A 22888-nucleotide genomic window follows, 5' to 3' on the forward strand; every position below is an offset into this window, starting at 1 on the left:
CAGTCAGCTCAGGAAGCACCACAGGGACCCATCAAATCCAGAACCCACAGACCCCATCCACATTGTCTGAATCATCCCACACTTCGGAAGCCCCAGAAGCTGCCCCTGGAGGCAGGGGCCGAGCGGGGACTCTACCTCGTGATTATCGGTACTCAGAGGAGAACACACAGGCAGACTCAGGACCTCAAACCCAGGGTGCCCCTTCACCCCACATGCTCAGGGACAGCATTCGTGGCCAGTGAGCACAACAGCACTCCCCAAGAGGCCAGCCCCACAGAGGCCTCCACCGCCCAAGCGTGAGCCCAGGAAGTGACAGTGTACCTGCAGACACTCAGCAGGCTGCTCCTGGCAGGCCTTTCCCAACACCGTCTCCTGTGTCCCTAGAGGTGTGTGTGACCCACCAACCCCTCTCCCCACAGCCCCTCTGTGTTCAGCAGTACCCAGCCCCAAGACCCCCAAAGGCCACCACCCATGAGTGTGACAGCCAGCATGTGAATGAGGACACATCCTGTCCTAGGCCGGAAGCACTGCTCACTTCCAGTTCCAGTACCTGCAGGCATCTGCCATGGAGACCTCTCGCTCCCCCTCACCTCAGTTCGCCCCCCAGAAGCTGACAGACAAACCTCCCCTGCTTATCCAGGATGAGAATTCAACAAGGTATTGTTCTGTGATTGTGGTGCATGTGTTCATTCTGTTCCTTCTGCAGGTGTTGTTTTTGGTGGCTCCTTCCCAGGTGGTTTGCAACTTACCGTAGCTTAAGACACTGAATTTAAAGTTGGTCCTGGGAAGTAACTACTGGAGGGAAATCAGTTGGACTTTTAACTCAGGGGCTGCCCTTTTCTAATGAGAATGACCATTCTCCCCCTCCTCTTCACCCACAGGCATCTGCAGACTAGGGGTGTGTTTATCTTGCACATATAGTACTTAAGACCAGAATCAGGTTTGACTCCAAGCATGAGACCTTAAAGTGAAGTTGGTGTTTTGCATAATGTCTGGTATTTTCAAACTCACTTTTTTCTGCATTTTTTTTTTACATGTTAAAAAGCTAAGCAGCCAGGTATGATGGTATAGACCTGTTATCTCAGCAACTCAGGAGACTGAGCAGGAGGATTGCAAGTTCCAGGTAGAGCCCTTGTCTAGAGGCCCTGGGTACCATTCTCTGCACTCATTAATAAACAAACAAACATTCTTTAAAAATTAAACACATTCAGGGCTGGGGAGATAGCTCAGTTGGTAAAATGCTTGCCTTGCCAGCACAGGGCCCTGGGTTTGAACCCCAGCACCGCCAAAAAAGAAAAAACAAAACAAAAATTAAATAGATTTGAGTTTGAGTTGTTTGTTTGGCTAGGTTTTTTTCCTCCTGACACCAGTAGATGGCTCTCTTTCTCCAGGGTGTTCTTTCAAAACACTTAGGCTCCAATAGCCCTTGTGGGCACAGTCCCCACGTTCATGGCCCCGCTCTGTACCTCTGAGAGCAGCAAGCATTTGTTGCCCCAGGTGAGACCCTGTGGTGCTGACCAGGAGGTTTCTTCCCATTCTCTCTCTCTTTGGGTGCTGTAGGAGCTTCCCCTGCTCCTTTTATCAGGACCTCCCTCCCCCTTTTTCTAAAAATGGAAACATGTGCCCTGTGTGGGGCAGCAGGTTCCCTGTTTATTGCCAGGATGATCGTCACACTCATTTGAAAGTCTGTGCAAAGGGTGGCCTGAGGTGTTAGGTGGAGGGTGGAATTCCCTTGAAGAAGCTTCAAAGTGGGACTGGTGGGCAGAAGTGCCCAGTGCTGAATCCAGCTCCATAGAAGCCTTCATGCCCCTGAGGATGTTCTCACTCAGGCAGGTGTGCACCAACCTGCCCTGAGAAACCCTGACCTGAGACACTCGCGATGATTCTGTGAAAAATGCCTATTTGCTACAGGTTTCTCCAACAAAAGGAAGTTTAACCGAGCAGGGCCTGTTAAAGTTTGCACTATCATTGGAATTTTAAAAAAGAATATTAAACAGACCTCATATTCCTCAAGACACCCCAGGAAGATCCCCTCAGATGCCTGTAGGTGTATGGCCGTTAGTTTTAATTGGACTGCTAAGGGTCTAGAGCCCTATGAGGGATCAGATGGGGACAACTTCTCAGCCTCCTCTGTCTTGTCTAGGACATGTATCTGGCAGCTCCTTGCAGCTGGGTGGTTGACCAGGGAGGGGACCCACCAGTCTGAGTCCTGGGTTGGAGTCCATCTGTTGCAAGGATTTCAGAGGATGACTCTTCTCTTTCCAGAATTGAGCGGGTGATGGACAACAACACCACTGTGAAGATGGTGCCCATCAAGATAGTGCACTCAGAGAGCCAGCCCGAGAAGGAGAGCCGCCAGAGTCTGGCGTGCCCGGCCGAGCTGCCCGTGCTGCCCAGTGGGCTGGAGAGAGATCAGATCAAGACCCTGAGCACGTCCGAGCAGTGCTATTCCCGCTTCTGCGTGTATACGCGCCATGGCACCGAGACCGAGGCCCCTCACAAAACCCATTCGCTGGAGCCCCAGACCCCCAGCACCCCTGCACCACCTGCAAAAGATGGCTGTGCCTCCCCTCCTGTGCTCAGCTACATGAAGACCAAAGAGAAGACCATTGAAGACCTGAAGTCGGAGGAGCTGGCCAGGGAGATCGTGGGAAAGGATAAATCCCTGGCTGATATCCTGGATCCCAGTGTAAAAATCAAAACCACCATGGACCTAATGGAGGGAATCTTCCCCAAAGATGAACATCTCCTGGAAGAAGCGCAGCAGCGAAGGAAGCTGCTCCCCAAGATCCCTTCTCCTAGAACCACAGAGGAAAAGTGAGTGGATGCCACTTTCCAAAGGGTGCATGATTCTGCCCGGAGCCTCTTAGGCTTAAAAAGGGAGGAGGAGGGCATCTGCTAGTGAATTTTTGTGATTCCTATCTCTGGGACACAAATTTTCATAGCTGCTCCCATTGCTTAGCACTTTTGTAAGCATCCCAGTAGAGAAGATAGGAGTTAAAGGCACTCACCCTGGGCGTGGTGGCTTTGGGGCCTGGCAAAGACACGATAATACAAGCTGCAGCAGCCAAGCTCCTTCCTTGGCTTAGGGCCGGCACGATTATGACGATGAGCACAAGTCTCCTTTCCTCTAAGACGGATTCTCAGTGGAGACCATCATCTGCCCCAGAGGGCAATTGGCAATGTCTGGAGACAGTTTTGGCTGTCACACTGGAGGGGAGGGGGTGTTCCTGTCAGCTAGTGGGAAGAGGCAAGGCATGCCGCTCAAAAGCCCACAGCACACAGGATGGCCCTGCCACATGGAGTCAGCCAGGCCCACATGCCCTTAGTGCTGAAGCTGAGAAACCCTGCCTCAGTATGAGAGGCTGTCTGTCTGTCTCTCTATCTCCCTGTCTTCTGTTGGCCTATCATCTAATCTTTCTGTTTAATTTGTATATTGTATGTCTGTCTAACTTTCTGTCTGTCATTCTGAAGCACATCACAAATCCTGCTTCTTGGCTAAGGATGGAGTGGATATTGAACATCTCTTTCTTTCCTTAGAGATTTTTTTTAAGCATTTCAGTTAACTAGGGGTTGAGGGTATAGCTTGGTAGTAAGAGCTAGCATGTGTAAGACCCTGGCATCAGAAAGCGCCCGTGTGCATAAACACACACGCACAACAACAACAAAAAGCTGTTCCATAGACTATCCATTTGGTAAGATGTTTTGTTTTGTTTTAGTTTTAACCTCATCACTATCCTTTTTCCACCTCTGTGGCTACCTCATCTCTCTGGCTTTTCTCTCTATTAGTGCCAACTTTTATTTGTCACAACCCAGGGAACAAGTCCCAGGGGCACGTCCATACATATGGTTGCAGTTAATTGAAGTTCTCATCTTCCTACCCAGGAAAGAGGAGCCAAGTGTGCCTGCAGCCGTGTCTCTGGCCACCAATTCCACCTACTACAGCACATCAGCCCCCAAGGCGGAGCTGCTGATCAAGATGAAGGACCTGCAGGAGCAGCAGGAGCCTGAGGAGTACTCTGGGAGTGACTTAGACCACGACCTGTCAGTGAAGAAGGTAGGAAAGTGGAATTCCAAAATACAACTGTACTTGAGACTGGGTGCCATGGCATGCATCTAGAGCCCAAGCTACTCTGGAGGTTGAAATAGGAGGATGGCTTGAGCCCAGAGTTCAAGGCCATTCTAGGCAACATAAAGAAACTATCTCACAAAAAAGAAGTGCACCAAGAGAAACAGGCAGGCAGGAGGCACTGGGATCACACATTTCTACCCTAGAACAGACTCTACACCACACATCTGAGGGCATTGTGTTTGGCTTTCACGCAGGACAAGGAAATGTGGGACAAAATTAGTAATCCCTTTGTGGTGAATTCTTTGTTCTTATTTTTCTATAAGGGTCTTTCTGCTATCTTTTTCTAATAGAAGTCAATATCAAATTAGTTAGAGTGGATAACAATCGCTGTAATTTTAAGTTCAATAGATAGTTCCTTTCTACCACAACTAAAATCTAGGGGGACCTAATTGGCCATCAAATGAGTCACCTGTCTTCCTTGAATTTTAATATCAATTTCAAATATCTGTAACTAGATGTTTGATCATAAATCAAACAGTGGATCAGAAAGTACCTTGTCAGCCCAAAGCCATCACGTATTCAACTCCCAAGAATTCACTCAGGCCCTTGAGAATGCAGAGGAGACGAAATACTTCCGCTCATCACATGGAAGAAATAAACAGCCGCCACAAAGACAAATATACGATACAGGCACAGCAAACTTGGCCTACCACCTGCTTTTATAAATAAAGTTTTATTTACACAGCCACATCTATTCACCACAGGGTCGATGGTGTCTTTCATACGATGGCAAAATTGACTTGTTACAACAGTGATCAAATAGCCTGCAAAGTCTAAAGTATTATTTTCTGTTCCCTGACAGAAAGTCTGCTGATCCTTGATACACTATGTCAACTGGTAAGACAGCTGAGACAGGGTGAAGGGACAGAGACAAATGAGTGCAACCATAGAGAGGGCTGTAATGAAAGGATTATTGAGCAGAGCCCAGACTGACATGAGGGCAATCTCTGGGATGTCATAGAGGAGGGAGGGGTCTCAGTGGGTGCAGAGGTCTGGTGGCAGGGCAGGCAAACCTGGGAGCAAGTTGGAGAAGTAGAAGAGGTCAGGGGCTAGAGCTACGAGGATAAGGGGCCAGCTTGGAGATGAGGTATGAACAGGATTCAGACAAATTGGGGGCAATCATGACAGTCACTGTAGGGACAGAGTTGTATTAGTGCCAATGTCGTCACCACTATGTCAACTTTAAACCTCCACACCTATCAGTAGCCAGACCTGAGACATTGGAGTAGTTACCTGATTTATACAGGAAGGACTTAGCATAAAGGCACTGTGGCATTGCCAAATAAAGTCAGGATCAAAGGGCAGCATGTGGTGTTTATTCCAAGGGCCTTGAATTTGCCTTAGCTATCAGTAATGGGGTAAGAGAAGGAGGTAACCAGAATTTGGGGGAGGGAGGAATCTACTTTTAATGTAAGCTGAGGGCCCAGCATGATGGAAGGAATTTGTATAAAAAGTACTTTTTTTTTTTTTTTTTTTAAACAAGACCTTTGTAAGCAATTATTTTCAGAGTCTGCGTCATTAGTGATTTAAAAATATTATTAACTGGTTTTAATTATAAAAATATTATGGAGGGCATTATTTTCACTTTAGGAAAACAATTTTTTTTTTTTTTTTTTTGATTCAAGGAATTAAATAGGGAAATGTTAAGTGAATTTTAGACTTGAGGCTTTTAGAGGTCTCACTTTGGCTCAGGGTACCATTTGCTTTATTCTGATTGCAGATCTCCTCTAAAAAAAAAAAAAAATCAAACTTTTTCAGTTTCTCATAAAACAAGAAAAGTCAGCAAGGCTGGTTGCATGCCTAGTAATTCCAGCTACTCAGGAGACTGAGGTAGGAGATCACAAGTTCAAGGCCAGCCTGGGCAATTTAGTAAAACCCTGTTTCAAAAAAATAAAAAGGCCTGGGGATGTAGCTCAATGGTAGAATGTTACCATGTTTAATCCCCATCACCAGAAGAACAGCAACATGTACAAGAAAAACCATACAGTCTGGGCCATTTTAATTTAGGCCCCAGCTAATATAGAGGACTACCTCCTTTGCAAGTATGCTATGACTTTCCATGATGTAATGGATTTTGTAAGTGCATGCCTGGGTGCCACTCTCTCCCTGTACTCTGGGAGGCACAGGGTGCTTGGGATGCTTCCTTACCAGAAATGACTGCTTTGGGACTGAGTGAGTTACTGTGAGGTTGAAGCCAGCTTAGATTTTCAGTTCAATAAACATGGGTTTGGCTGTTGTACAAGCTATATAAATCATAGCCCTCTGTGCTGTCAGCACCTCCACAGTCCACTTTTTTTCCTTGATTTGACACGCCACTGCTATGCTCTTTTCCCCCTTGTCCAGCATCCACACATTCACACATGATGTCACACTTCTTCACAAAGTGTACATAGGTGGAGGTGTGTTGAAGGAAGTGAGCACAGTGCACATCAGGATTTGATTGACCACCTGCTCTGCAACTGCTTAATGGAAAAATAGAAAAACCCCAATTGCACATTGACCTCCATTTTTGCAGTGCTGGGGTTGGAACCCAGGGCTTCAAAGTGCTAGGCAAAAGCTTTACCACTAAGCCACACGGCCAGCTTCCTTTTATATTTGTTTGTGTGTGCATGCACGTGTGTGTGACATCTGTTTTCCATTGCCATAACAGTATACCACCAACTACAATTTATGAAGAACAGAAGTTTTAGCTGGGGATTCTGGAGGCTGGAAGTCCAGCATGGTGCTGGTACCTGGTGAGGGCCTTTTTGCTGCATTGTAACATGGTGGAAGGCCTCATATGATGAGACAGGGTAGGCTGCTAGCTCAGATAGATCTCCTTTCCTCTTCTTATAAAGCCACTTATGCCATCACAGGGATCCCGCTGTCATGACCTCCAACCCTAATTACCTTCCAGTACCAGTCCTTCAAACACCATCAATATATGAAAGTGTGAGGAAGTGGAATCCCCCAAGCAGGGATACAGTGAGGGATTCTGGTGGCCTGTAAGGAAGCATCGTGCTAGGTGGGCTACATAAGTTTCTACACCAGTGGCAGCTCAGGTGGACTCTGCCCACCTAGAGTTAAGAAGATTCTTCAGGAGAATCAAAGATGGTGGTTTAGTTTGAATTTGGAATCTCTGAGGATTATAGCTTCCCTCTAGAGCAAGGAAGTGGATGCAAGGCCCAGAACAAAAAAAGGCCCTGCTTTCTCTCTGGAGTGGAACCAAAGGAGGGTGTCTGGGTCTAAGCCAGTTGGAGAAAGGGAGATGCCCTGGGGTGTAATCCCCAAGGTTTGGTCCATCTCAGTCGAGAGGTGTGAGAGGCAGCATAGCATGCACCTGGCCACCACACACTCTTATCTTGGCCTCCTGGAATGCTGCATGCTGCAGGAAAGAAGTGGATAGTCTTGTCGGGCAGCACGGTTCACAGTGGTGAAACCTTTAGCACCTTGCCTGATGTTGCAAACTGTTTATATTTGTGTGCCACCCTGAGTCAGGGCTTGTCTCAGAATCCTTGAAAGCCAGCATCTGTACTTTTTAATTGCCCTTTAACAAAGGGAATGTATTTGTAAATAAAAATTTGTATAAGACATCAAAGAATTAATAAAGGAATTTAGACTCTTTTTCAGAGTGCCCAGTTTCAGGGCAACCCAGTTGAGGTGGGCCTTGAAGGACAGTTTTCATTCACTGGTATGACATCTTCATCACATTCATTCTTCAATTGACAGCACTGAATAATTACTGAGGGGTGGGGGTGTAGATAGCTCAGTGGTAGAACATGCAAATAGCGTGCCATGCCCCAGCATCAAAACGAACACATAATGCTGACTAGGGGTCCTCTTCTATCTGAGGTATCTCCATTGCCTGAAGTTATTTATTAGGTCAGTACTGGCATCAGGCAAGAATCTGGAAAGTTCTCTATTTTCTGTTTTGTGCTTTTCTCTCAAATGATCAACATATAAAATATGGCCATGTTCTTAGCTGTGGGATATGAAGGTGTGTTTTAAAAAATTTATGAGTTCATTTTAGTTATACATAATAATAGGGTTCATCTTGGCATAATTATACAAGCATGGAATATAATTTCCTCCAGTCCAGTCACTAGTACTTCCCCTTTCCCTCCCCTTCTTTCTCTCCATTTCCTTTTCTCTACTCTTAGTGCTCTTTCTGCTATTTATATATATATATTTTTTTTTTAATTAATGCATTATGGATATACATGAAGGTGAAATTCACTGTGATATATTCATACATGTACCTTGGAAAGTTTGTTCAGATTTATTCCAGTGTTCTTCCCTTTTCGCGCAGTCCTTCTCTCCCCCTCTTCCCAATTCCTTTCCTCTGCTCCACTGATCTCACTCCTATTTTCATGGAAACCACACCATCCCCTGCCACTGACTTTCTTTTTTCCTTATTTTGGTCCAGCTTCTGCATATCAGAGAAAATATTTGACTTTGCTTTTTCTGAGTCTGGCATATTTCATTTGACATGATGAAGGTGGTTTAAATAATCTCTGCAGATAGGCTGGTGAGCAGACACACAGGAATGTGTGTGCGTGTGCACGTGTGAGCACAACATAAAAGACGGGCTGGGTGTAGAAGGTCTGGCATGCATGAGGCCCCACGTTTAATCCCTAATATGGGAGGGAGAGAAAGGGAGGAAAGAATCTGGACGCATACCTGATTTGGTGTTTTGGGTTCTGTCGTTGTTGTTGTTAATTATGAGGAAAAAATGTCTTCACATCCTGACCTAGAAAAGCCAAAGCAATTTATAAACTCCATGTGGTCCTTCTTAGGAGAACTGTGAGGATTAATCAAGTGGACTGCCTAGCTGTAAAATAGCTTACCATTTAATCTGTGGCAAAGCCATCAGACATGCTGATCAACAGAAGGCAAATTGAAGCTACAGGATACAATCCCTTCTCATACCTTTCACGTTTTGAGAGCTTTTTAAAAAATGCTTGATGTTGGTATGGGGGCTGGGATCTAGAGTTAGTTACTTAACATAATTACTTAACATAATTTCCACTGGGGAAGGGGAGGGAGCTGTGGAGGTGGGTTGCTGGTGACTTGTTGCACAGCAGTGTGAATGTTTAAATGCACACTTTAAAACTGGTTAAGATGAGGACTGGGGCACCTCACACAGGAAGCCCTGGGTTACAGCCCCGCACTGCAAAAGAGGGCAGGGGTAAATGGCAAGTCTGACATATATTTTGCCATAAAAAAGTCATTTGTTAATATTTCAAGTCAAAGTCAATATGTTATAAAGACCGCCTTTTACATTCACTGACATTCCTTTGTCTTAATTTTTAATTACTAATTATACATAGAGGGCACTTTTGAATCCTGGGATTTAGTACTAGACATAAAACTCAATAATTTCTTTGTATGTAAATCTTTAATTGGGAAACTTCCAAAGGACAAAGCATAAAGTATCACATGAATTATGTGAATCCTTGCAAAGATATAGGTTGGAATAGCATCTACTTTGAATAGCTGGGAGAACTTCAGTATTGTCTGATAGGACATTAACAGAATAAGAATAGGCTATATTACATAGATATTATATATCTATGCGATTTTCATATCTAATTCAAATCTATGTAATTTTATGTATTCATTTAATTTATCAAATATCAATAATTTAACCAGGAGTCCTCCTCTTTCCTCTAGTCTTATAAAAGTCCTCCATCGTTTACTGATGCAAAAATTGATTTTCAGTCAGTTCTGCTGAATTCCACCTAGGCAGTATGTGCTGCGGCCACAGTAACTAGGGGCGCCTGGCTTGGGGCAGTGCTAACGAGTGTGTCCATGCCACCCTGTGCCCCAACAGCAGGAACTCATCGACAGCATCAGTCGCAAACTGCAAGTGCTCCGGGAAGCCCGGGAGAGCCTGCTGGAGGATATCCAGGCCAACAACGCACTTGGGGACGAGGTGGAGGCCATCGCAAAAGATGTGTGCAAACCCAATGAGTTTGACAAGTTCCGGATGTTCATTGGGGACCTGGACAAAGTGGTGAACCTTCTGCTCTCGCTGTCAGGCCGTCTGGCCCGGGTGGAAAATGCCCTCAATAATTTAGACGACAGTCCATCTCCTGGTGACCGGGTATCTACAAACACATCCACCTGGGAAATGGGAGCAGGACAGTCCTATGGGAATGCTGTCCTTGGGGTGTTGGGAAAGTCAGCTTTTTGAAGCCTAGCACTGTTTGTACGTGGCCTTTCCATCTCCCAGTGCAGGATGGTATTGAGATGTCCAGTGCCCACTTACCTCTCTTTCCTTTTAATGTAGGGAAAGAGAATGCTCTAATAAGATGCAGGGAATGGGGATGGGGGTGCAGGGAGTTGAGCCATGTCATTGGGCTGCTGGGATCCTCCCAAAGAACCATTGCCTCTTTTTGACATCTTTTCACGTACTCCCTCTGATCATTACTCATAATAATCTCTTCTTGGAACACAGTCTTTCTTTTTAACTTTAAACGCATGTCCCTGGGTGGAACTTTTCCTCCTCTTGACAAGTTGTCAGTACTCAGCTATCGATGGTGTTTTGTGATCGCTGCTGCTGTGATTTAGCACCAGTGTGTCCAGATGTCTAGAAAAAAGCAAAGGACTTGTCTAACATTTCTCCCAGTCCAGAAGTATACCACTCTGGGGACAGTTCTCACTGGGTCTTTTAATTCTGTTACATGCAAAATAAGGGAAATAATATCTACTTTGTTGGTTTTACCTCATAGGTTAAGTATCAGTAAAGCATCTAATTTCATTGTTTGCACACAGTAGGCCTTTAAAATAATCACCCTTACGATTAATAAAATACCCACCACTCCATCCATCTCAATAGCTTCCAGGCACTGGTGAGCCCTACTGATTTTAACACCCTGAACTACATTGCTTGAACCAGTTAATATCTGTTTCCCTTTTAATTGGAATGAATTGGCCTCACCTGTCCTCTTTCCATTGTCTCCTTGTTCCACGCACACCCGAGGACCCAGGTGTTCCTCTGAAGCTGGCAGGACACTCTGAGTGCTTGTTGTTGTGGGCACTCTGCAGGAGTAGTATGCCAAGAGCGTTCCTGGTTTGGTCATCATTTAAGAACAGTGATAATAGGCGGGTGTGGTGGCGCATGCCTGTAATCCTGGAGACTTGGGAGGCTGAGGCAGGAGGATCACGAGGATCACAAGCCAGCCTCAGCAAAAGTGAGGTGCTAAGCAACTCAGTGATGAGACCCTGTCTCTAAATAAAATACAAAATAAGACTGGGGATGTGGCCCAGTGGCCGAGTGCCCCTGAGTTCAATCCTCAGTAGCCAAAAAACACCGTGATTAATAACTCTTCTTCAACTGATCTTTTGTGTTTGGCATCTTGCAAAGTGCCACTGGGTCCTTGTTTTCTCCCCTTTGGCCACTGGTCAGTGCCCACTGCAATAGTGCAAGGCAACAGAACAGAATAGATATGCTGGTGCTTACGGAAGTCAGGAACTCTGTCTGGGGATGTCACCCAGTGGTACTGGCTTAGCATGAGCTTGGCCTAAAGTCTGCCTCAGAAAAGAAAGGAAGAAACTTGCTTCTTACAAGTGAATGGCGTCTGCCAGCCTTTTCATGAAGACAGAGAAAATGTTCACCTCAATCCTATCTTAGTTTCCCTTCAACTTGGAGTTGTGTTCTGTGAGCAGAGAGTGATTGTGAGTGTCTTGTATTGGGAACAGGGTCTCCTGGTCCCCAGAACAGGGTCCTTGTAGGGAGTGAGGGGACAGATCCCTTTTAGTCCTCCCTCCTCTCCTGCTCTGCTCCTTCCTTTGCCATTGTCTGCCAATACACGACAGGGTCTCTCTGACACAAGGGTTACAAATCCCACTCTGGAATTCCTTTAGATCATTTCCTTTTCCCCAGATTGCCCACAGTGTTGTCAGGGAACAGCGTTGACACAGAATCCCCAACTTCTTGGCCCCTTATGAACATCTCAGAGGTCTGTAGTTTCTGGTTGCCTGATTACTCTTCTGCTTGCCACGATTTCTGTTGACCATTCAAGGCAGACAGAAGAATGAGGCAGACCATGGCAGGAGACCCACAGGGGCCCAGAAGCTGTTCCTTGGAGGACTGAGGCAAGAGCCTGCCACAGCCACAAGGCACTTGCTGCTCATATCCCGAGCATTTCCGTGTGGGTTCCATCAGATAATCTGATAGATGGCTGTAGGACCAGTCCCCCAAAGCTGCTTGGTTTTCAAGGGGTTAGCTGGAGCGCCTGGCTTCGTCCTGGACTTCAACAGACTCCTTTCTCTCCCTGTCCCTCAACAGCAGTCCCTGCTCGAGAAGCAGAGAGTCCTCATCCAGCAGCATGAGGATGCCAAGGAACTCAAAGAGAACCTAGACCGCCGCGAGCGCATCGTGTTTGACATCCTGGCTGCCTATCTCAGTGAGGACAGCCTGGCGGACTATGCGCACTTCGTCAAGATGAAGTCGGCCCTCATCATCGAGCAGCGGGAACTGGAAGACAAAATACACCTCGGCGAAGAGCAGCTGAAGTGCCTGTTTGACAGTCTGCAGCCCGAAAGAGGCAAATAAGAGAGACCTGTCCCCAGCAGAGGGAGGACACAAAACCTTCAAGCTCCATTCCCAAGGAAGCGAGTGGAAAACCCCAGCCTGTATTTATGTTTTGGAGCGAGATTCCTCCATATAGCACAGTGGCTAGTAGAAAAGCAATAATGTCTGTGTTTGTGTGGGATGTTTATTTAATTTTTTGATTTTCCTTTGGAATGCTGAGCAGAGTTTGCATCATGCATGACTCCACGTCACACCGGCCTCTGCTGGCTGGCGAGGCCCAGTGGAGGCTGTGGGCTGGGCCTGCGGTACATACAAGCGGTCATTTTCAGCAGTGGGGCTGCTGTTCTTCCTGTCCTCAAATGCTGAACCAGCTCCTCGGAAAGTCACCAAGCATGTCCTTGAGGTGCTTGAGAGGGGAGACCCTGGCGCACTTCTCTTGTGACCCATCCGGGCATGGGCTGCTATGTTTTGTCCTTGCTCATTCAACTGTGTGACCATTTGTTGTATCTGTCATCTAATGATGTTCTCTGACCCAGCAAAACTCATGATGATGATGATAATTTATTAATGTGTGGGAAAGGTGAAAGGTTTCCTAATGGTTAAAAACCAGCTGTGAAATGAACAACCTACATGTTGGCTGCATTCAGTCTAAGATTAAAATTACCCCTTAAAGAAATCACATGCATGCTTTAAAACACACCCACACACAGAACAAATAGCTATAGTCCTCACTGACATCAGTGTGATGTTTTCCAGCCAAGTAAAATGACCTGATTAAAAAGTATGTCCAGTAATAATGTTCTTGTTAGTTTCCCAAAACCTATGGAATATTTTTTAAGTGACTTTTCCACCCAGAACATTAGCTTTGTGTGCATATGATCATTAATGATAATTGGAGCCTTTTCTCTTTTCCTCTAAGTCTGTTGCCTGAGGGCCACATTCCTCGTACTGGAAGACTTCTTTCTCTGGTTTTTCAGAAGTCCTGTGGACTGTCTAACTCCCACACTTGATCTTTTTCTGCCACAGTGTTTAAAGATTCTGTGCCCTGTGTCTTGGTTGTAATGGCAGGTTTCTAAAGAGAGTCTTACTCATTAAAACACTGTCATGCCTTGATTGACAAGTCACAGACTAGGAGAAAATACTTGCCAGCCATGTCTCTGACAAAGAATTTGTATCCAGAATGTACAAAGAACTCTCAAAACCCAACGGTAGGGGGGGAAAAAGCCCAATTTAAAAAGTGGGCAAAAGACTTGCGCAGACACTTCACCAAAGAGGATATATGCATGGCAAATAAGCACATTGAAGAGATGCTCAATCACCGGTGGCTTGGTTATTACTTACTTATTTTATGTAGTAATTGTAGGTCTCGTGTGTTTCTTCAGAACATGTTCATCGAACTAGATGCATGGTTAATGGTAAGCAAGTCCCTTGGATGACTTGATGTTTAGGGAATATTAGAACATTTGTTTTATCAAAGGATCCTTTGAATCTTAATTTCCTCTTAATCCCTTAAAGGAAGTTTCTTGCTGGTGGGGAGAGTTCCTCTGTTGGCAGTGACCACAGCCTTCCCAAAACACTTATTAACACGCGTGTGCGTGCGTACCCACACACACACACACACACACACACACGTCTTAACCCAAATCTACACTTCCTGAGCCAGCATTGCTGAGCTGGACTCCAGAGGCACTGTGTTGATGCTATAGTGCATTCTGCACAGCAGAGTCCAAACTGGCAAGCTTCAGTAGTGCAGGCAATAAACCTTGCCTTTGTCACAGCCTACCCATGCCAAAAAGCTGAAGGCCTCTTCAGAAGTGTTTGTTCCTGTTGAATTCAACTAATTCTAACTTGAAACGTCCCTGCTCTACCATTATTTTGCGGCATCTTGCTCCTTCCCACTGGGTAGTACCTTGCTGTTGATGTTGGTCACAGCAGAAAAGCCGAAACTGGCTGTCCGTAGACCTATCAAGAAACTTCAGAGTGTTGTATTTTTAATTTAGACAAAGCTTTTTACCTGTGATCCTTTCCCCTCACATACAGTATTGCGATCATTTTAATGATACGTGTGTAAAATGTGAAAAATCAAATGTGTCTGCACCTAGCCCTTTTGTGTCTTTTTTAGAACTTTCTTCTACATAGCAATACATAGTGCTCTAGTATCCTTTTAGTAAAGCACACATAATCACAACCTTCCCATCTGTTCCCCTGTTTGCCTCTTAAATGTCTGGTTAGCGGGGACCCAAAGATTCCAGTGAGTCGGTGTACATATCTCTGTATATAATGATCTTCTTACATATAAAAACAATCTGGTGCTAATGATTGGCCCTGGGCATTTGTAGATGGTGGCTGATCCTCGCCCTCTTGTCATAGCACAGCTGTGGGACGCTCTGTGTAGCAAGCTTTCTTTTGGTCAGGGGTGTTGTCTGTGACTTGTATCCAGCAGTCCACCATGGGAAATGTGTGCAGATTTCATGCTTGACACTTACCACTTACTATCAACAGATCATCCTGCTTGACTTTAACAAAATAAATAATGTCTCTTCGAGTGACTGGAGCATGTCTTTGATTTATCTATGTTGCAGCTCTTTTAAAAAAAATCAATATGGGGTGTAGCTCAGTTGTAGAGCACATGGGAGTCATGTCAAGATCAATCCCCACCACCAAAAGAACATGACACACACATACCTCATTGTATATCAGATTCTTAAGCCATTTGAGTAAACTTTAGTATTGAATCTATGCTTGTATCTTGTCTGGTTAAGGCCCATCAGTTGTCAGAAAAGGTCAAGAGCACAGGTTGTATCAGTTAGCTCTTGTACCAACACCGATGTGTAACAAATAACTATGAAATCTTAACAGTGTAGAGTGCACATTGTTTACTTAGCTCATGTGTTTGTAGTTCAGTGGCTGATCCAACCTGGGCCCTGCACCAGGCACCTCTCATCTTCCTCCTGGTACCAGCAGTCAGGCCTGGGCATGGCCTTGGCAGATGCATAAGAGAACAAGCCCAGTCATGAAGGTGCTTGTCATGGCTTTGGTCATGTCACACCTGCTAACTTTCCAGTGGCCAAAGCACATTCCATGGCCAAAGTTAAATGGGATGGAACAGGCCCCTCTCTTAAGGAGAAGGAACAGTTGAGTCACGTGGTGATGTGAGATGAAGATAAGAATCAGGGCCCTTAATGGGCTTCATCTGCCACAGCAGTGTGCCAACATGGATAGCATCAAAGCATCCAAAGCCACACAATTTCCCCGCAGCAAAGTCACCTGTATCACTACTTAGTTTTTTGGACATGAGCAAGTGACCTAGCATCATTGAGCCCGTTTCCCCTCTGATTGGACATGTCCTGTGTTGACATAGTGTGCAGATGTGCTGTCCAAGCTGTGATTTGAGTAGTACACTGTTACCTATAGGAGATACTTTCCAAGTCCCCCCGCCACTGCCACCTGCCCTGGTCCTCCAGTGGCTGCCTGAAGCCACAGGTAGTGGTCTAGGTCCTGGAGGTGAATTCATGAGTCTGAGTTGTTTTTCTATTTTAGAAGATGACCAATAGTTGTTCCAGAAAAATAAACACACTGCAGGACAATAGAGAGCAGATAGAATTGCTTACCGCCTCAGCCGGGAACCGGCACTGAATTAGTTTCCTGTGACTGCTGTAAAAAACTGCTATGAACTTAGTGGTTTAGAACATTAATTTATTACCATTCTCAAGGTCAGAAGTCTGGCAAGTCTGTCATCATCCTTACCGAGCTAAAGTCAAAGTATCAGCAGGGCTGTCTTTTGAGGCTCCGAAACACATCATTTCTTTGTTTCCAGCTTCTAGAGACTACCCCATTCCTTTTCTCATGGCCTCTTCCTCCACCTACCAAGTCAGTCTCTGGCTCTGTTTCCATCATCTCATCACTTCCACCAGGACCCTCCTGCTTCCCTCTTTAAACAGTGCTTGTGGTGACAGGGAGCCCACTCAGAAAATCCCAGGTAACCCCCACATCTCAGCATTATTAACTGTCCACAAGATCTTCCCTGCCCCGTGAGGTAGTATGTCCATACTCCTCCCTCCATTTCTCCCTTTGCTCTTTACTTTTTAACAAATCGGAGGTAGACTGGCCACCTGTTTTTGCAATCTGCTTTTTTTACTTTGCAACATTTGGAACGATTTCCTTAATTGTTCAACGTGATTTTTAGTGACTGTGTGCTATCCTATTTCAAGGGCGTAATATGGCTTACCGGACTAATGTTCTAAATGTACCTGAAAGGAGTTTTTCCCTTTTGTCCTTGTTATAATTTGTCTTTTAAATCTTCACACACAGCTCTGATAAATTCCTTACCATGGAAATAACTGAACAAAACATTCCCATGGAATTTTGACTTCTGTGTAACGTTCAGTACCGAATCCTGCCTAGCTGCTGTTCTTTGCCTGCTTGGCAGCTCTGTTTCCTACAGAAGCTTCACTTGAAGTCTTCTGCAATCTTAGAAGGGTTCCTCACAAATTAGGGGTCTCCTTCCATGTGTTCATGTCTTACCCATGTGGACATGTTTCAACAAGCCTGTAACTCAAGATCCAACTTGGAGGTTGTTTCCCATGAGTTGAACAGTGTGTTTCCTGATGTGAAAATTGTTGGTGGGCTTTGACAACTAGATGCCACTCATCATTGTCTTTTCATCGTATTATTTTTGGTGATACTGGGGATTGTATCCAGGGGCACTCTACCACTGAGCTGTACCCCCAGCCCCTTTTTATTTTGAGATGGGGTCTCATTAATTTCCAAGGCTGGCCTTGAACTTACGATCCTCTGCTTCAGCCTACCAAGATGCTGGAATTACAGGCATGTGCCACCCTACTCCACTGCCAATGCCTTTAAAATGAGTGACCTTACTGCTGGGTACTGTGGCATATGCCTGTAATCTCAGTGACTCAGGAGACCCCGGCAGAGAATCACAAGTTCTAGGCCAGCCTTGACAGTCAGCGACACCCTGCCTTAAAAATAATGAAAGGGGACTGTGGATGTAGCTCAGTGGTAGAGAGCCTCTGGGCTCAATCCCCAGTACCACAAAATAATTTTAAAATAAAAATGGCATTACCTCCAAGTGAGTTAGAAACTTTTGGGGGAGAGGCATGAGAAAGTGATGGGAGACATGTCAGTCAGATCATCTTGCAAGTGACCTCCTGTGATCCTTTAGGACACATATCCACACCCACAGGGGCTTTAATAGACCACAAGGACCTGGGATGAAGACAAGAAACCAAAGATACTGGAGACCACCAGAGGGATGGTGGCTGCCCTGCCAGTGGTGAACTAGCAAGTGAGAATTTGGAAGGTGAGGACAATGAGTGACAGAATGTGACGACAGAATGTGGAGCTGAAGGGCTTGGCATTGAAAGGCAGGCTGTGGTGTGGATGGGACCCCACTGCTGCCTGGCCCAATAAGCCAGTGACCAATAGCCAGGAGGGACCTAAGAGGAGCCGTGTCCTCATCAGCCCCGCTGGCCCGAGTCACTGACCATCGTCCTGAGCTGCCAGTTCACTAGAACAGTGTACTGCTGGTTAGTGTAGACTCTGTCCTTTGTTTTATATTCGTGTGTGTGTGTGTGTGTGTGTGTGTGTGTGTGTGTGTGTGTGTGTGTGTAATACACACAACATAACATTCACCATTTGAAACATTTTTAAGGGTGTGGTTCAGTCCCGCTGGCCCATCACTGACCATCGTCCTGAGCTGCCAGTTCACTTGAAGAGTGTACTGCTAGTTAGTGTAGACTCTGTCCCTTGTATATTCATGTGTGTGTGTGTGTGTGTGTGTGTGTGTGAAATATACACAACATAACATTTACCATTTGGACTATTTTTAAGGGTACGGTTCAGTGTCATGAAGTACACTCCATCTCTCCATTCCTTCCTGCCCCAGCCCCTGGCAACCGCATTCTACTTCTGGTCTCTATGGATGGAGTCCTGCAGGTACCTCATTTAAGTGGAAACACACAGCATTTGATCTTAGTGACTCCTGTTTCACTAAGGTCTTGAGAGAAATACAGACAGGATGGAGCAGGTGTGAAGCAAAGGAACTCATGCACCCTGGCATGTCTGCAGTTCTCAAGGAAGTAGGCAGGGAAAGGGAAGCAACTGGGCATCACCAGGAAGGAGTACAAGAGCCAGGAGGCTCTGTGGCCAGGGCCTGCCATGCCATGCCCATTGAGGGGAATCAGGAGCCACTACTGCACCTAGGAAGTCCTCTGTTCCTTCATTCACCCATACTTTCTCTGCACCAAGCAATGTCTACAGTTATCGCTCAGTGATGAGCAAACAGGTAAAGGCAAGGAAGACCAGAAACAAGGAAGGAAGGAAACAAATCCATACATTTGGGATGGTGACAAAGTGAAGCAGGGAGGAGTGGGGAGCAATGGCATAGGGAGTGCCATTTCTAGGAGACAGGTGAGGACAAGCCTGATTGAGAAGACGCTGTTAGGAAGAGGGGAGCCTGGGGAAGAGCCAGGGAGCAAGTTTGGGCATATTAAGTGTGCATACCTATTAGACAATCAAGTGGAGATGTCAGGTGGACGGGTGTCAGGCCAGAAGTCCAAGAAGCATGGAAGAGCCTAGCTAAGTCAGCTTGGTGAGTCACTTTCCAAGTGGACATTAGTCAAACTAAGGCATTTGATTTATAAGTCCCCTGGAACCCCAAGAAACTAACACAGATCAACCCTTCTGAACAGGTCAGTTCACAGCATGCCAATACAATTCAGCTGAGTCCCACTGTTCTCCAGTAAAAGTAACCAGGACTCTTCAAAAGAATAATGGTTCCTTCCTCTGTCAGGACAGAGGAAATGCAAGCAGGAACCTGTGGTACCAGGAAGTAAGCAAGTGCTCAAGAAAGAACTCAGTCATGCTGAAAAAACACCAGAGCAGGGGATCTCATGGCACCTCCTTGGCCATGAGACCATCGCCAATAATTAGACACAGAATCATGGACCCTGAATGTGATGCAATGTGAAGGACACAGGTCAGTCCTGGTTGTCTTAACAGATATGCTAACGTTCATTTCAATCATGAAGAAACTTCTGGCAAATTGAAACTGGTAGATATTTTACAAAATAACTAGGACTTTTAGGAATGTTGAAATCAAGAAAGACAACGAAATACTGAGGAACTTTCCTAGACTGGAGGAGACTTAGGAGATAAAACAAAGACAAGGTGGGATTCTGTACTGGGTCCTCAACTAGACAAAAGAGGGGAAAGTGATGGAATTCAGTGGAGACCTGGATCACATCAGTGTTACCAGTGTTTTGGTAGTGGTACCGTGGTTATTTAACATCTTAATGTTAAGATCTCTATTTGGGGAATAGTTGGGTAAAGATTAATAAGAATTCTCAGTTCTATTTTGCAACCCTTAAATAAGTTTGAACTTTTTAAAAACAAGTTTTAAAAGTCAACATGAGTCCCAGCTTTCCTGATAAAAAGCCTATTCAAGATGGTAAACCTTGTAACTCTCTGGCCTACCCAAGTCATTGTCTGTGGTATCAGAGGTGGTAATGAAGTATATAGCTGGAAATAGAAGCATTTGAAATCCTTGGTTAATAGTACCTTGAGAATATAGGGCTTGGACTTGAGTCTCCATAACTGCATTCATCCATAAATGTACATATCTGCCTTTTTTTCTCACTGGTGAGTTGTTGATTTGACTAGGATGACAGTAGTCAGCAATGGATTCTCTCAAAGGTAAGACATGGTGCTGCCATTAACAATAACAGAAGAGATACCCAAGGGCACATGGAAAGCGTACCTTAAAATAAAGCCCATAAAAATTGACACTTGCCCCCAAATGGAACATTCTTCTCTTCACTGCTGAAAGATTGGAACACACACACACATACACACACACATGCACATGCACACACACACACACACACACAAAAAAAAAAAAAAAATTGTGGAAAGTATTTACAAGAAACAACATTTGGAAGTACTGCCTTCCAAACCTTTACATGTGTACAAGTGCATGCATGTTAGAAACAAAAACCAGGTCTTATATAGTCACTTGCCTGAGGATATATTTAACTGTATGTGTATACATGTCTGCAAATTCTTTCCTACTTAGCATACAGTGAGGATTTCCTGTTATTAACACATTTTTGAGGATTTCTATGTTGAATTATGGAATTTACTTAAGCAGCCCCCATTGCTTCACATGCCAGATGCCTCCGGATTTTCTTTATTCCTACTGTCAATAACACTAAAGGGAACATCAGTACCCAGGCACTTTGACCCCACTTATTGGATTTGTCCATTCAAGTAGGTTCCAAGAAGTGGGAGATTGAATGGGAAGACCCCCATATTCCTTAATTCTCTTCTGCTTTAACTCTTGATAAGTATTATAGTGAATGGGTTACTGTAATATATATTAGGTGCTAAAGTATCTGTATGTACTAGATTAGTTAATCCTCTATTGCTTGACAACTTTTTAATGAAGTATTTTTTTTAAATATTTTTAGTTGCCAAAGGATTTTTATTTTTATACAGTGCTGAGAATCTAATCCAGTTCCTCACACGTGAGTCAAGTGCTCTACCACTGAGCTACAATCCCAGCCCTGTATTGTATTCTTATTTTAAAATAATCCCACTCACAATAGAAATATCCAAAAATATTGAATATCTATGCACTATTAAAAATCATAATCTTAGACTGGGGATATAGCTCAGTTGATAGAATGCTTGCCTAGCATGCACTATGCCCTGAGTTCAATTCTTGGCATGACTCACATGCATTCACACATACATACATACATACATAAATACTTAAAACAAATACTTAAAAAAATCATAATCTGAGTGTCATAAATACAATATTGTGTGAAAAAAGCCAGTCACACATGAATGCCTACCACATGGTTCCCATTTTGAAAAACAGGCAAAATTATATTAAGATGTTTGGGTTGCACACAGAGTTAATACAATGGTAAAGAAAAGCAAGAGAATGGTAAATTGTGTACCTTTATCAGAATGGTAGATACATGAATGTTTTCCAAATGATAATCCATTCAGGTATGCAATCTAGATTTTGTGTGCTTTTCCATATTTATGCAGTGCTTCACAACACCAATAGCTTTAAGAACCCCTCATAATCCTTGAAACCCTTTCAAAAATTTCTCTTAATAACTTAGCATATAGCCTTCCAGTGGTAATTCATGTCTATTAAATCGACTACTTGGTAGCATGTTGTTGATGTATTGTGAGCATCTTCTCTTTGGTCACATATAATGGTGACTAGAATGGCAATAATCAAAAAGACTACAAATACCAAATATGGTAGAAGGTATGAATGAACTGGAATCTTCATCCATGGTTGGTAGGAGCATCCATGGTGCAGCCAACACTTTAATTAAAGTTATGTATACAATTACCATATGACTCACAAATTCCACTCCTCAGCATCTACCCAAGAGAAATGAAAACATATGTGCAAAGTTTTATTTATTTATTTTTTCTTGGATTCATTTTACACAAATAGGCTAAAACTTTTCATTTCTCTGGTTGTACACAAAGTAGAATCACACCATTTGTGTAACCATACATGTACCTAGGGTAATGATGTTTGTTTCATTCCTTTTATCTTTCCTTCCTCCTGCCCCAACATATTATATATACATGTTTACAGTAGCATTATTTAAAACAAATAAGGCAAAACATGGAACCCACCCAGATATCTAAAACTGATGAATGAGTGAACAAATCATGGTATATACATGCAAAGGAATACTACTGGGAACTAAAAAGGGACACGTTTATACATGCTATAGCATGGGTGAACCTTAAAACCACTGTACTAAGTGAAAAAAGCCAAGTACAAAATATTATAACTTGTATGATTCCTCTGATATATTTTTAGGGTTGGCACACAGCTCCATTGAGTGGCTGGAGTATAAATGATTTAACTAATTGTTGGGCTTAAAGTGGTTTCCTGTTTTTCAGTATTACAAAGAGTGCTTTCCTGACCATATCTGTGAATAAATGTTTTGGCCAGAACATTTGATTGTCTTTGGGCCAATGCTGGGAAGTGGAACTGATTGAGGGTTTGTCCATTTTAAAGCTTTGGGCAAATTTTGCCACACAGCCCTCAACAAAGTTTGTTCAACCTGCACTCCCAGCAGCTGACTGAGAGGGCAAATGCCTCCTTTGTTGGATATATTCCTTCTATCTGAATACTATTCCCCCAGGGGGGTCCATCCCAGCAAGAAGATCCCATG

The 22888-nt window shown here is 44.4% G+C and overlaps 1 protein-coding gene across 2 annotated transcripts; it reads left to right on the forward strand.

Moving 5' to 3' along the window:
- Positions 1-504: 504 nt before the first annotated feature.
- Positions 505-15199, forward strand: LOC306652056 (protein Shroom2-like). 2 transcript variants are annotated; one of them, XM_079125138.1, is made up of 5 exons: positions 505-657; positions 2266-2817; positions 3886-4057; positions 9948-10217; positions 12405-15199. In XM_079125138.1, exons 1-5 carry the CDS (start codon positions 566-568, stop codon positions 12669-12671), a joined length of 1353 nt encoding a protein of 450 aa, XP_078981264.1. In that variant the 5' UTR covers positions 505-565; the 3' UTR covers positions 12672-15199. The 2 variants fall into 2 exon arrangements, with proteins under 2 accessions (XP_078981264.1, XP_078981265.1); XM_079125139.1 differs by having other exon boundaries at positions 522-657; positions 9945-10217.
- Positions 15200-22888: the final 7689 nt, after the last annotated feature.

Source organism: Sciurus vulgaris (assembly GCF_902686455.1).
Source record: "Sciurus vulgaris genome assembly, chromosome: Y".
In the NCBI taxonomy this organism is placed as follows: domain Eukaryota; kingdom Metazoa; phylum Chordata; class Mammalia; order Rodentia; family Sciuridae; genus Sciurus; species Sciurus vulgaris.

Bases quoted from the DNA above. Each gene is read 5' to 3' on its own strand.
- LOC306652056 (XM_079125139.1), top strand. From the start codon at position 566: ATGGAGACCTCTCGCTCCCCCTCACCTCAGTTCGCCCCCCAGAAGCTG. The intron at 4,058-9,944 runs GTAGGAAAGTGG...GTGCCCCAACAG, and splicing joins ACGACCTGTCAGTGAAGAAG to CAGGAACTCATCGACAGCAT. The intron at 10,218-12,404 runs GTATCTACAAAC...GTCCCTCAACAG, and splicing joins GTCCATCTCCTGGTGACCGG to CAGTCCCTGCTCGAGAAGCA.